Here is a 12062-nt window from a genome sequence, read left to right as displayed (position 1 = left end):
ATTCCGTATGTTTTCCCATCTCAGCCCAGGTTCCAGCATCTATTAGCAAGTTACTTAGCTTCACATCCTCTGTCTCTTTCTCTCTAAAGGGAGGGGTGTGTACAGCAGGAAAGAATGAGGTAAGTGGCCTGCCACCAAATCTGATGCACAGAGCATGCTCGGTCCTGGAAATTGTGAGCTATTAACGCTGTTGCACGGAGTGAGAACGAACACGGCGGCCAGAACGCACAAGGGTTTGACATGGCTGGCTTAACGCATGGCCTGTCTCAGGGAGAGCTATATTCTAAATGAATAAAGACTTGAATTGGTGCCATTTCCAGTTGCCACGGGGCCTCAAGTAGAGGCAGCAGCCCTCTGGTCGGGAACAGGAAACTGAGGGACTATGCCCCAACAAAGCCCTTCCAGGAGGGAACCATCAGACTAGGCTCCAGGGACCAGGTGGCATCTGCCCATTCCAGCTCAGCCTGGAGAACTCAGGACTCAACAGCATCTTTCACTCAAAGCCCCACCTCTGATGGGGTGAGGCTGCTGGTACAACTCTGCCCTGGCCAGGAAGGCCCAGAAACTGAGGAGACAGCCTACGGCCAACTTCAACAGCTCTGGCAGGGAGATAAAGGATCCCCTCACCCCACCTCATGGCCTAAATGCTCTTCCCACTGTGGCTGGTAAGTTAGGTGCCAGACACTTTGAAGCTGGTGTAGGGGGTGGCAGTCCAGGCCTGGAACCACCCAAGGCAGTTGGGAGGAAAAAGAGCCAAGGTGAGCAAGAGGGCCAGGGAGGGACTCTGAGCAAAGATCTGGCCAGAGAAATAAGCATATCATTATCATCATCTTCATCACCACCACCATTATCACCATCATAAACACCATCATATCATCACCATCATCATCATCATCATCACCACCATCACATCATCACCATCATCATCACCACCACCATCATCACCACCATCATATCATCACCATCATCATCATCACCACCATCATCATCACCACCACCATCATCACCACCATCATATCACCACCACCATCATCACCACCATCATATCATCACCACCATCATCACCACCATATGATCACCATCACCACCACCATCATCACCACCATCATATCGCCATCACCATCACCACCACCATCATCATCATCACCATCATCATTACCACCACCATCATCACCACCATCATATCATCACCATCATCATCACCACCACCAGCATCATCATCATCACCACCACCACCACCATCATCATCACCATCATCATCATCACCACCATCAACACCACCATCATATCATCACCACCATCATCACCACCATCATATCATCACCACCATCATATCATCACCATCATCATCACCACCATCATATCATCACCATCATCATCACCACCACCATCACCACCATCATATCATCACCATCATCATCACCATTATCACCACTATCACCACCATATCATCGCCATCATATCGTCATCATAATTATCACCACCATTATCATCACCATCATCAGTATCACCACCATCACCATCATCACCACCACCATCATAATCATATTCATCACCATCATCATCCTCATTAATGATTACTGAATTTTTTTTACCAAGGATTAGGCTCCGTCCTTTGTATCTATTATTTAATTTAATCGCCAAAACAACCCTGTGAGATCAACTTCATCATCCCCATTTTACAGATGAGGAAACTAAGGCTCAAAGGCAGCAAATCAACTTTCCCGAAGTCACGAGGCAGTCCAGAACTTGAAACCATATTTGCCTGACTCCAGAGCATATGGTCTGAACCATTATGCCTTACTGCCATCTGAAGATCCATCAGTAACTACAGGAGCAGATGGGTCAGAAACTGATGATTACCCAGAAGATTCCAGAAAGGTCTGTGGCTCTTGTTGGCTGCACACCAGCTTCCTGCATGGGGGAGCCTCAGGCTGGTGCAGGGGTTCTGTTTCTGGGCAACAGGCACACAGAAGAGGTATTCTGCACAGCTTACATGTCTCCCAAGGAAAATGAGGCCACTCTGAGCCCCATTTCATCACCACCGATGTGCATCCAAACAAAATGGAAATACACTTCCAATAAGCCACGGAAAGGAATGAAGGTCTTGGCTGAATGTCTTGTCCTGAGGGAGAATTAAATCACAGGACACTCAAGATCTCTTTAAAACGTTCTCTACTCCCCTCAGATCTCGCACGCAGTGGCATTTCCCCTCCTCTTTCTCCCCATACTCCCACTCCCTGGTTCTCAGGCCACAACCTGATCTTTTCTCTTCCTTGGCAAGCACTCATCAGCTCCCTTCCCTTGGCTTCTTCTGCAACTTCTGAACCCTTCACCTCATTCGCCAGGGGGAAGACCAGGCAGCAAGTGCCACAAGCCAGGGCTCCTCCCTGGAAGGGGGGTGGGGAAGCTTGTGAATACCACATCTCTTGTCATCTCAACCAGAGGAGGGAATGGAGACTCTGCGATCAAGGGCAGCTAGAAGGAGCAAAGTTGGAACCTCTTCCAAATCTGATCCACCGGCAATGCCCCCTCTCTGGGCCTTGGCCTCCCTGACAAACTACGGGAAACCCACCTGGCCCCAAGTTCCTCTGCTGATAACTCAGGCATTGGGCGGGTAGGGGGAGCGGGGGCCGTGCTCACATGGCCTTGGGTTCTGGACCCGACTCCACACTCTGGAAAGCCCTGGTTCCCTCACGGCCTCAGACCTCCTTCTGCATGGGAGGTGGGAGGCGAAGGCGTTGAACTATAAGCTGAGGGGCCTCCCTTCTCACGCTGGTACTGAGCATCCTCTCTGATGTTCTGCAAATTTGAAGTCCCTCCATCCCACTTTCAGTTAGCCAGTGTGCTTCTCCAGTGTTGAGCCCTGTTACAAGGGCAAAACCAAACATTAAAATCCTGGCGTTGTGGAGAGAAACTCCACAAGATTTGAGCTCTCTGTGTACTTCCAGGAACCAAATACCCTTCCTTATGAAAGAATTCCACTTTTCCACAAAGTCTCCTGACTGTTTCTTGAAGCTAAAATACACACCGAGTTTTCTCCTCCAATCATCCTGACTGCTTGTCTGAGAAGGGAAACGAGCTTTTTTAAAAGAAAAAGCCTCAGGCAACACTTTTTACTTCTCGGGGTTCTGTTTTGAACATGAAGGTTTTAATCTTTCTAAATGTAAAGCTCAGACTTCAGAAAAGATGAGGGATAATCAAACCCTGAGAGCGATGAGCCAAGTTCAAAGGGGTCCTTTGCCCACAGCCACCAATCATGGACCTGTGAGCCCCGCCCACCCCCTTGCATTTCTGCAACTGGATGGGGACAAGGTGCTGAGGGGCTAGGGATGCCTTGCTTTCCTTTTAAAAGAATTAAGATTTCATTGTTCCTAGCTCAAAGAGGCGTAAACACAAAAATACCACCAAGAAAATTAATCTCCAGAAAAATCTCAGTTCTTACAAGATGTTTATATCCACCACCACCCCCCACTCTGAGGTCAGTGTTTCCCACCCTTTTATGTACACACAATTCACTTGGAGATCTTTTTCAAATGTATGTTCTGGGGGCCCCTGGGTGGCTCAGTCAGTTAAGGATCTGCCTTTGGCTCAGGTCATGATCTCAGGGTCCTGGGATTGAGCCCCGCATTGGGCTCTCTGTTCGGCAGAGAGCCTGCTTCTCCCTCTCCCTCTGCTGCTCCCCGTGCTTGTGCACTCTCTCTCTCTCTCTGTCAAATAAATAAATAAATAAAATCTTTAGAAAAAAATAATTTAAAAAAATGTATATTCTGATTCAGTAGGTCTGCGGCCAGGCCTGAGCATCTGTATTTCTAACACGCTCCTAGGTGATACCAAAGCTGCTGATCTGGGATCACACTGTGAGTAACAAGGGCTCAGACAATACAAAGTACTTCTTTTTTTTTTTTTTTTTTTTTGTCACCAAGCAAGAGGCCTGAAATGGAAAGACGCAGGGCAGTCTGCAGCCCAATCATGTCAACATGCTGTGTCTGCGATCCTCCTGATCCCAAGATGGCTGCAAATGGCATGTCCTCACATGAGTGATCCCTGACAGGAGGCAGAAAGGTACGCTTTTCCAGGGTCTGGTCCTTTTACTAGGAAGGGAGTAATTGCCTCAGAAGCCTCCTAGGAGACATCCCCAAACATCTCACTGGCCAGCGCTCTGTCTCATGGCCACCTGGGCTGCAAGGGAGTCTGGGAGAACGGGCATCTGGCAAAAGGGAAAGAGGTTATCATGACAGACGCTTTCAGGAAGCAAGAAAGGGGACTCGCTGCTGGCGACCAGCATGACCGATCACTTGAATGACCGACCAGCCACGTCTGCCATAGCCGTCATTCAAGTGATCGATGGCACCCCTCTCTTCTCTGTCTACTGAGGGCCAATGGAAATTGGGGGGGTCATGCCAGGTTTCAACATGGAACAGGTGGTGACAATGGGAGGCAACCCTCATCTGGGACGCAGGTGGGACCCAGCCCAGGTGACCCTCCTCGGGGGGACACAGGTGGGACACAGCCCATGTGTCCCCATAGCCCAGCCAGAGCACCAGCCTGCCAGCCCCTCTCATCAGACAGCCTGGAGCCAAAGCAGATGACACACCCAACTCCCCTTCTCCCTCTTCTCTCGGAGCGAACACATCATGTTTCCTGGTCTCCTGGATACCACACCAGGGACATAAAGCTGAGAAGCGTAGCCACTGAGCCAACTGTGAGCGATGCCAATTAAACTCGCCCTGCAGACCCACAGAGCACTGAGTGTTGGGAACCAAGGTGTCATGTTTTCCAGAAGCAACATGCTGCCCCTCGGAAACAAGGGTTACCATGGTGATGTTTTCTACCTGGGCCTGCCTCGGGTAAGGTTGGAAACAGGACCCATGTATTCAAGCCAAAGCCATACAGCAGCACAGAGCAGGGCCCTGGGGCGGAGGGCAGGCGGGTTCAGGAAATCTCCCCTCTTGGTGCCCCAGTGGGTTTGGACCAGCTGGGTTACGCGACAGCTCTTGGTGAGGCAAAGTCGAAGGGGCCCGGCGTTGGAGTTAAACCTGGATTCCAATCCTGCCTTGGCCAATGACCCATGTGTGGCCTTGGGCAAGTTATTGATCTGTCTCGGCCTCGATTTCTCCGTCTTAAAAAGGGGGAAGAGCAAGGCATTGTCCCTACTATACATGATTGTTGGGATCAAAAGAAGACTATGCATGTGTGCGGTTGGGCCCAGTGCCTGGTGCCAAGCCGCCAGAGGACCCGCATCTGGGGTGGTGTAGACGCCACGTCTACGGAGAGAGAGGCCATCTGAAGGGTGGCCGGCGCACCTTCCCCTCCACAGGCAGAGCTGGCTGGGCACATCGTCCTCCTGGTGTCTTGACTACAAAGCTCCCTGCGCCCGGCTCACCCCAAAAGCGCAGCCCCTGTGGAGAGGGCCACAGGGGCCACCTGGTCCACCTCCTTCCCTGGGAGGCGCCACCTACACTTGCTTGGGTGTCTCTTCTCTGACCCGCCCGCGGCTGACATACGAGCCCTGGTCCTGATGTTCTGGGAGATTCCGGAATCAGCCCCACGAAGGAGCTTCCAAGCCCGGGGATCCCTCTCCAGCAGGTGTGCGCATCTCTGATCGGAAGGCTGCCGGGTTGATGGTCACATGGGCGTTCCTTCATTTCCAAGTCCTTGGGGATCCCTCGGCATCTACCTAAGAAGCATTTGTATGTCGGCAGCTTTTCTCTCTCCTCTTCTGTGTTTAAAGCTGACACCAAATTTTGGGAGGTGGGGTGGGAAGCAGCAGCCCGTGGCTCTCCAGGACATGAGTGCGCCCTGGGTCTGGAAGCCAAGGGACAGAAGAGCCCGCACTTCTCCCAGAAGCATCTACGGTCTCCATGGTGGGGGCTCATTTCCTGGGGCTCCCATAACAAAGTCCCTCAGAATGGGGGTACCTAAAGGACAGACAGGCCTTGTGTCCCAGATCCAGAGGATGGAAGTCCGGTATGGTGGTGTCGGCAGGCCCAGCTCCCTCTGGAGGCTCTGGAGGAGCATCTCCTTGCCTATTCCAGCCCCTGGTGCTTGGTGGCAATTGTCTGTGTCGTTTGGCTGACAGCGGGAGCCCTCCGGTCTCTGCCCCCACCGTCGCATGGCATTCTCCCCTCCTGTCTGCCATTCAGTGTCTCTGCCCTCTTATTCTAAGGACACCAGTCATGTTGGATTTAGAATTTAAAGCCCGACTCCAGTACGACCCCATCAAAATTTATATCTGCAACAACCTTATTTCAAATTATGTCACATTCTGAGGTAGTAGTGAAAACAAAGGCAAAAAGAAAAAATAAATTTCCTTACTACCTATAGCCCACTGACAAGTCCTTGAAACAAGCAGAGCAACGTTCCTCTAGGACCTCGGCTGCCTCAATGTTAATACTTTGCAAGGGCAAAAGGTAGTCTTAGCCCGACTCCCAGGATCCTGTAAGTCTACTTTAACATATAGAAATTCCTTTGGAAACTTCCTTTATCTCTACCCCCCAAGATATATGTTGGCAATCATCCCCCAAGCGTATGACCCACTGATATGCCTCTGAAGGGTCTCATGACTCAGGTTCTATTAGACAGTAATAAAGGACAATTTCCCAACAATAGCTAGCCCCCTCAGGGTCCTGGAAACCTTACTTCCAAATTCCTTAGGAACTTACGCTATCCCTAACTCCCTCCCAACTTGAAAGTATATAATGGGCCACTCCTCATGACCCCAGCGCAGCTTTCTGCCCACAGGTCCTGTCCCTGTGCTTTAATAAAACCACCTTTTTGCACCAAAGACGTCTCAAGAATTCTTTCTTGGCCATTGGCTTCAAACCCTAACATCTTTCCTACATCAGTAGGGGTCAGGACTTCAACATATCTTTCTGGAGGACACATTTCAACCCCTAACGGAGTAATTTTAAAACATCCTTTTAATGTTTAACCCAACATGGATAAATGAGGGAATAAAATGCAAAATCCACGTAGGCTATAATGAAGACCTTTGCACCTGCAACAGGTGGGACCTCAGACGTCCTTCACCCTCCTCTGCCTTTGGGGGTGCTTGGGGAAAAGAGCCTTTTCCTTGGGCAGGCCACTTACCCCCGCCAAGCGTCATCTGAGATAAGGATGAGGGAACGCAAATATGCAAACCTGGAAGGAGCAGGTATGATGGCTCACAAGCACACGTGTGTAGACCTTTATAAGGGTGTCGGGGAAATTTGCAAGAATTTGACATAGAGAGAAAGGATTACTGGCGCCCTGCCTAATGCACCCAGCCAGGGTTATCGGATTTTTTAGGGGTCTGCACCTCTCGCTGTCTGAGCCAGCTGACTACTCTGCAAGTTAAAGAAACCTTAGGACAATACAAATGGTGCTTATCCCTAGAAGTGCAAATGAGTTTTGTCTGTAAGAATGCAATTGACTATTGCCCCATGGATGTTGGTCAGCTTTGCATCTCTTTCTACATTCCCTCCAGCATTCCTGATTGCCTCTATATTTTTGTGTTGACTTTTCCTTTGAACTGATGGTAACATGCTCTTGGTTTCCTCATTAAGTGATGAGTTAAACTTGCCTGTATTCACTTCACATTTTTCTGAGACTCATGATTTTAACCTTTACTAAATGATCTTTTTAACAGTAAAGCATGTGAATGTACGAGTTCCTGGAAAGTGGAGCAATGTATGGTCACAAATGATGACAACGACAACAATAATACCAGGATGTGACACCCCAGGGATCTCTGTGGACTCGAGCATCATCTCAGAATGATCAGCAAGAGGCAAATCTTCAGGTGGTCGGTAGGCTGCAAGGAAGGCCCGACGCTCCCTTGGGCTGTATTTCAGGTCCACAGAGTGCAGAGAAAAATAACAAGCAGGATCATAAAAACATCACCACTGGCTGTATGTTGGGGCATGTGCGTGCCAATGGGCTGAAGCCAGGTTGCCGAGACACTGCTGACAGCCCCAGCGAGTGGAGGTCCAGGGCCAAGGCCATGGTGGGGCTGCTCACTGTGGTTACACCACGCGCACAGACAAACACAGCCTGCCTTGGTCCTGGAGGGAGGAGGAGACAGAGCCCCTGCTGCCCCACAGAGGAGAAGGGTCTCTGCGCTTGGTGACTCTAGGAAAGCATTTCTGACTCCAGAGCTGGGGCAGGTCCTTTGTGAAATTCTAATCAAAGAAGCCCACCGTGGGGCGCTGGCGTGGCTCAGTCGGTGAAGCATCCGACTCTTGATTTCAGCTCAAGCCGTGATCTCAGCGTCCTGGGATCGAGCCCCATGTAGGTCTCCGTGTTCAGCAGGGAGTCCGCTGGAGGATTCTCTCTCTCCCTCTGCCCCTGCCCCTCCCCCTGCTTGCACATGCTCGCATGCCCTCTCTCTCTCAAATAAATAAATCTTAAAAAAAAAAAAAAATGAAGAAGCCCATCGTTTTGGTCACCTGTGGCTGTTTCCACCTGGGGCCATCCTGCACTACTTCAGAGCTGGGCACAGGATATGGGAGCCCTGTGAGGTTAGAACGTCAGGAACCCATCATCCACGGTGTGGTACAAAGAACCCAGGCTTGGGCATGAGACGGACCTAGGTTCGAATCCCGACTCTCTTTCCTGCCTGCTGTGTGACCTCCAGAGAAGTACTCAATTCAATTTCCTCAGCTCATATAAGGAGAATAACAACAGTGTGCACCTAGTGGGTTGGGGGATTACCTGAGAACATAGGAAACATGCCGAAAATGGTCGCTGGTACGGAGCAGAGTCTATCCAAATACTGGCTGCCCACCTGCTCCTTCGTGTCGAGGGGAACCAGGAGGTCTGATGTAGGCTCTCAAAGCACGAAACAAGATCTGCAGTGTTTTACTTCCAGCTCTGACACAGATTCACTCACTTCTGTTCCCCGGGCCTTATTAAACTAAGGGGACTGAACCAGGTATGAAAACCAAGCATTCAACACTGCCATTTTGCAAGACATGAGAAAATGGAGCTGCTTTCCTAAGAAATGACTGCAAAGTTTGGGCAAAACGCCGCCGCACTCTCTCTTCCTCTTGACCGTCCCCAGACGCTTTGTGGATGGACAAGAATTTCTGGAAGGGGCAGAGAAATCTGCAGATGACTCCTCAGAATTACTTGCAGGATTTTCTATAACCCCCACGCCCCCACCTTCTGGAAAACAGACAGGATCTCTGCCACATTTCCAACAGCCCGCCTCCTAAGGGAAGAAACAGCAATACTTCTTTCTGTCATTAAGATGCTTGGTGGGTCTCAGGCACCCGAAGCCAGTGTGTGAGCTCCGCAGAGCAGGTGCGGGGCCTCAGCGGCAGAAGCCGGCCACCCGCAGGTCGGTGTGGGCAGCTGGGCCTATTATGGAAGGTGATGGAATTCTCTGGCCTGGAAAGCTCCCCGGGTCCATGAAGGAATTAGCCTCCCCGTTCTGGCCAAATGATTAATATTAAGTGAAAAACACTGCTGGGAATCAAAGAGAGCCAGGGTGAGACGTGTCCTGAAATAACTCCCAGGCTGCACTTCAGTAGCTTCTCTGCCCCGCCCTCCCCAGCTTCTGGCAGCAGCATCGACTTTGGGAAGGGCCCAGGGGTACAATTTCTTTTCCTCCCCTACAAAGACCACACTTCTTCTGAAAGTCATTTTCCCCCTTGATGACTATTCCACGTGTAAGGGAAGTTCATATTTTCTTCTAAAATTCTGCCTCCAGACTCTGAGCTGGAGGCTGATGTATATGCATCAGCAGCTAAGCAGAGTCAACAAGAAGCTGCTGATGTGGAAATGTGAAAGCACAAAAGAGATGTCTTTAGAACCGGCCCCCCCGCCCCCCGCAAGGTCCCTCTCAAGAACTGTTTCAAGTGCATTTGAAAGGATTCCATTAATTGTGACCCACGTGTCTCCCTACCCTGGGAGGAGCTGGGTAAGATCTGCACTGACCGTTCCTCCAGGGTCCGTGGAAGTCCGCAGTCTGGCAGGGCAGGGGAGGAGTTACGTTCATGTCCCCCAGATCACCTCTGGCCCTCAAGGTATGGTTTGTGTCCCCTCCCACATCCTCCCATGCACACCGTGTGCTGCTCATGGAGCCAGCTGAGACCTGGACTTCGCGGTTTCTATACACACACACACACACACACACACACCACTCATGTGTGGCATCTGCATGTGTACAGGTTTTTAATGGGGTAACCGGAGGCAGCGAGGGAGTGCCCGGTAGAGCTGCTCACGATAGGCTGCCTTCCTTTGGGCACGCGGACTCGAGCTCTAGCCAATGGAAGGGGAGCAGGAGCGAATGTGGCACCATCCCCGCAGGTAAGAGAATGCTCCTCGGCATTGAAAAGGATCAAACGACTGACCCAAGGGGTGTCAGGATGAACCTCAAAAACATTGTGCTCAAAGAAGCCAGACAAAGAGACCACGTGTTATATGATTTTTTTTCATAGGAAATGTTCAGACTAGGCAAATCGGTAGAGATGAAAAGTAAATTAGGAATTATCTGTGGAGTAGAAACGGTAAATGGGCACACGGGATCTTATGGGGGGAGAGGGTGATGGAAATGTTCCCAAGTTACTAAAAAGCATTGAATTGTACATCTGAAATGGGCAAATTTTATGATATGTAAGATACACTTCAGTGAGGTTAAGTGAGGGTGCCCTTGCCAGGACTGAGCTGGAAGAGCCCCGCCCATGTCCCACTCTGGGTCCCCTCCCTTCCCGCTGACCGATGCGGATGAGGACGGAGAGGGGCAGGGGGCCCTGGTCCCTGAGCGACTGTGGAGGAGAGCCAACCCCCAGGCTGTTCTGAGAGCAAGAAGTGAACGGCCCCGCGTCGAAACACGACTTGGGTGGATTTTGCTGTTAGAACGGCCGGCTCACACAAAATTTGTGCAGATAGTTCCATCCGAATCGCATTCTGGGTCTCTGGCCACACCGCCACTGGAGCTCTTTCTTCCCCCAGAAACTCTCTCATCTTCCCCACGTGTCCCTGGGTCCTCTCTTCCCCTGCACCCTTCCTCCCTCTGCCTCACCCCTACCTCGAGGAACTCCAGTTTCTCTATTATGCAGAACACAGCAGCTGGGACACAACCAAGCGGGACGGATTGTTTTCAGGGTAGCCATGGAGGCAGAAAGGAGGTTGAGGGAATTGCAACCTTTCGGTGTTGAGGGTGAGGGGCTGAGCCGTGGGGTGGGGTCAGCCTCTAGCAAACTCTGCTGGGGGTGCCTGGCCACGGCTGAGGCCACATCGCCGCAAGCACTAACTGGGGAAGGTATGGACGCAGACTTGGGGCCGGATGCACTGCTGCTTTTCCAGCATCCAAGTTTTTCCGTTTATCCGGAACTAAGGCGGTGTGAGAACTGTACGAATCAAATGCGTTGTTTAAGTCATAAAAGAGAAAAGGTATTGGGGCACCTGGGTGGTGCAGTCGGTTAAGCGTCCCACTCCTGATTTTGGCTCGGGTCATGATCTCAGGGTCGTGGGATCGAGCCCTGCATCAGGCTCCACGCTGAGCATGGAGCCTGCTTGGGATCTCGCTCTCTCTCCCTCTCCCCCTCCCCACCCCATCACCCACATACACATGTGTACACTCACTCTCTCTCTCTCTGTCTCTCCAAAAAAGAGAGAGAGAGAGAGAAAAGGTGTGGAACATCAGCACAGAAGGGATAGTGAAACGAGGAACTGCCTCTGAGTGTGCATATTATCTGCAACAAGCAAAATAATTTTTCAAGCATCACTAAAACTGTGGAGGAGAAAAATCCTGGAAAGTTTCTGTGGCATAAGCAATGACAAATGGAAGCTAATTTTACAAGGCTGTTGTTATTCACTGAGGGTGTTTACAGTGGCTTGGGCATTTTCTGTCTTCAGCGCACTGATGCTGTCCAGCTCCAAGCCTGCAGAACTGACCCCCCGTCTCCCCCGACACACAACACATCTCCTCACCTTTCTCCCCAGCACAGCCTTAGAGCAGACCCGTCACGTCCAGCTGCTGCTTCTGCCTCCTCTCCTTCCTCCTCCAACCCTCTCCCCACAGCCACGTTTACAATCACGTGCTCTCCTGCTCACAACCCTTTGAAACCTTCCCG

General features: G+C 51.0%; 1 protein-coding gene across 7 annotated transcripts in view; it reads right to left on the bottom strand.

The window, feature by feature from the left end:
* Nucleotides 1-12062, bottom strand: part of CHST15 (carbohydrate sulfotransferase 15) — a 153930-nt gene that overhangs the window by 33300 nt on the left and 108568 nt on the right. For 6 of the 7 annotated variants that reach the window (XM_078077008.1, XM_078077009.1, XM_078077010.1 and 3 more), the window contains one exon: nucleotides 1614-2125. The exons of the other annotated variant lie outside the window; for it this stretch is intronic. In XM_078077008.1, the coding sequence (XP_077933134.1) occupies nucleotides 1860-2125 (266 nt within the window). In that variant the 3' untranslated portion in view covers nucleotides 1614-1859. Of the gene's footprint in view, nucleotides 1-1613; nucleotides 2126-12062 lie in introns of those variants that run through there. 7 annotated transcript variants of the gene reach the window in all.

Source organism: Halichoerus grypus, chromosome 7 (assembly GCF_964656455.1).
Source record: "Halichoerus grypus chromosome 7, mHalGry1.hap1.1, whole genome shotgun sequence".
NCBI lineage: Eukaryota > Metazoa > Chordata > Mammalia > Carnivora > Phocidae > Halichoerus > Halichoerus grypus.
This window is presented reverse-complemented; position numbering and strand designations above follow the sequence as displayed.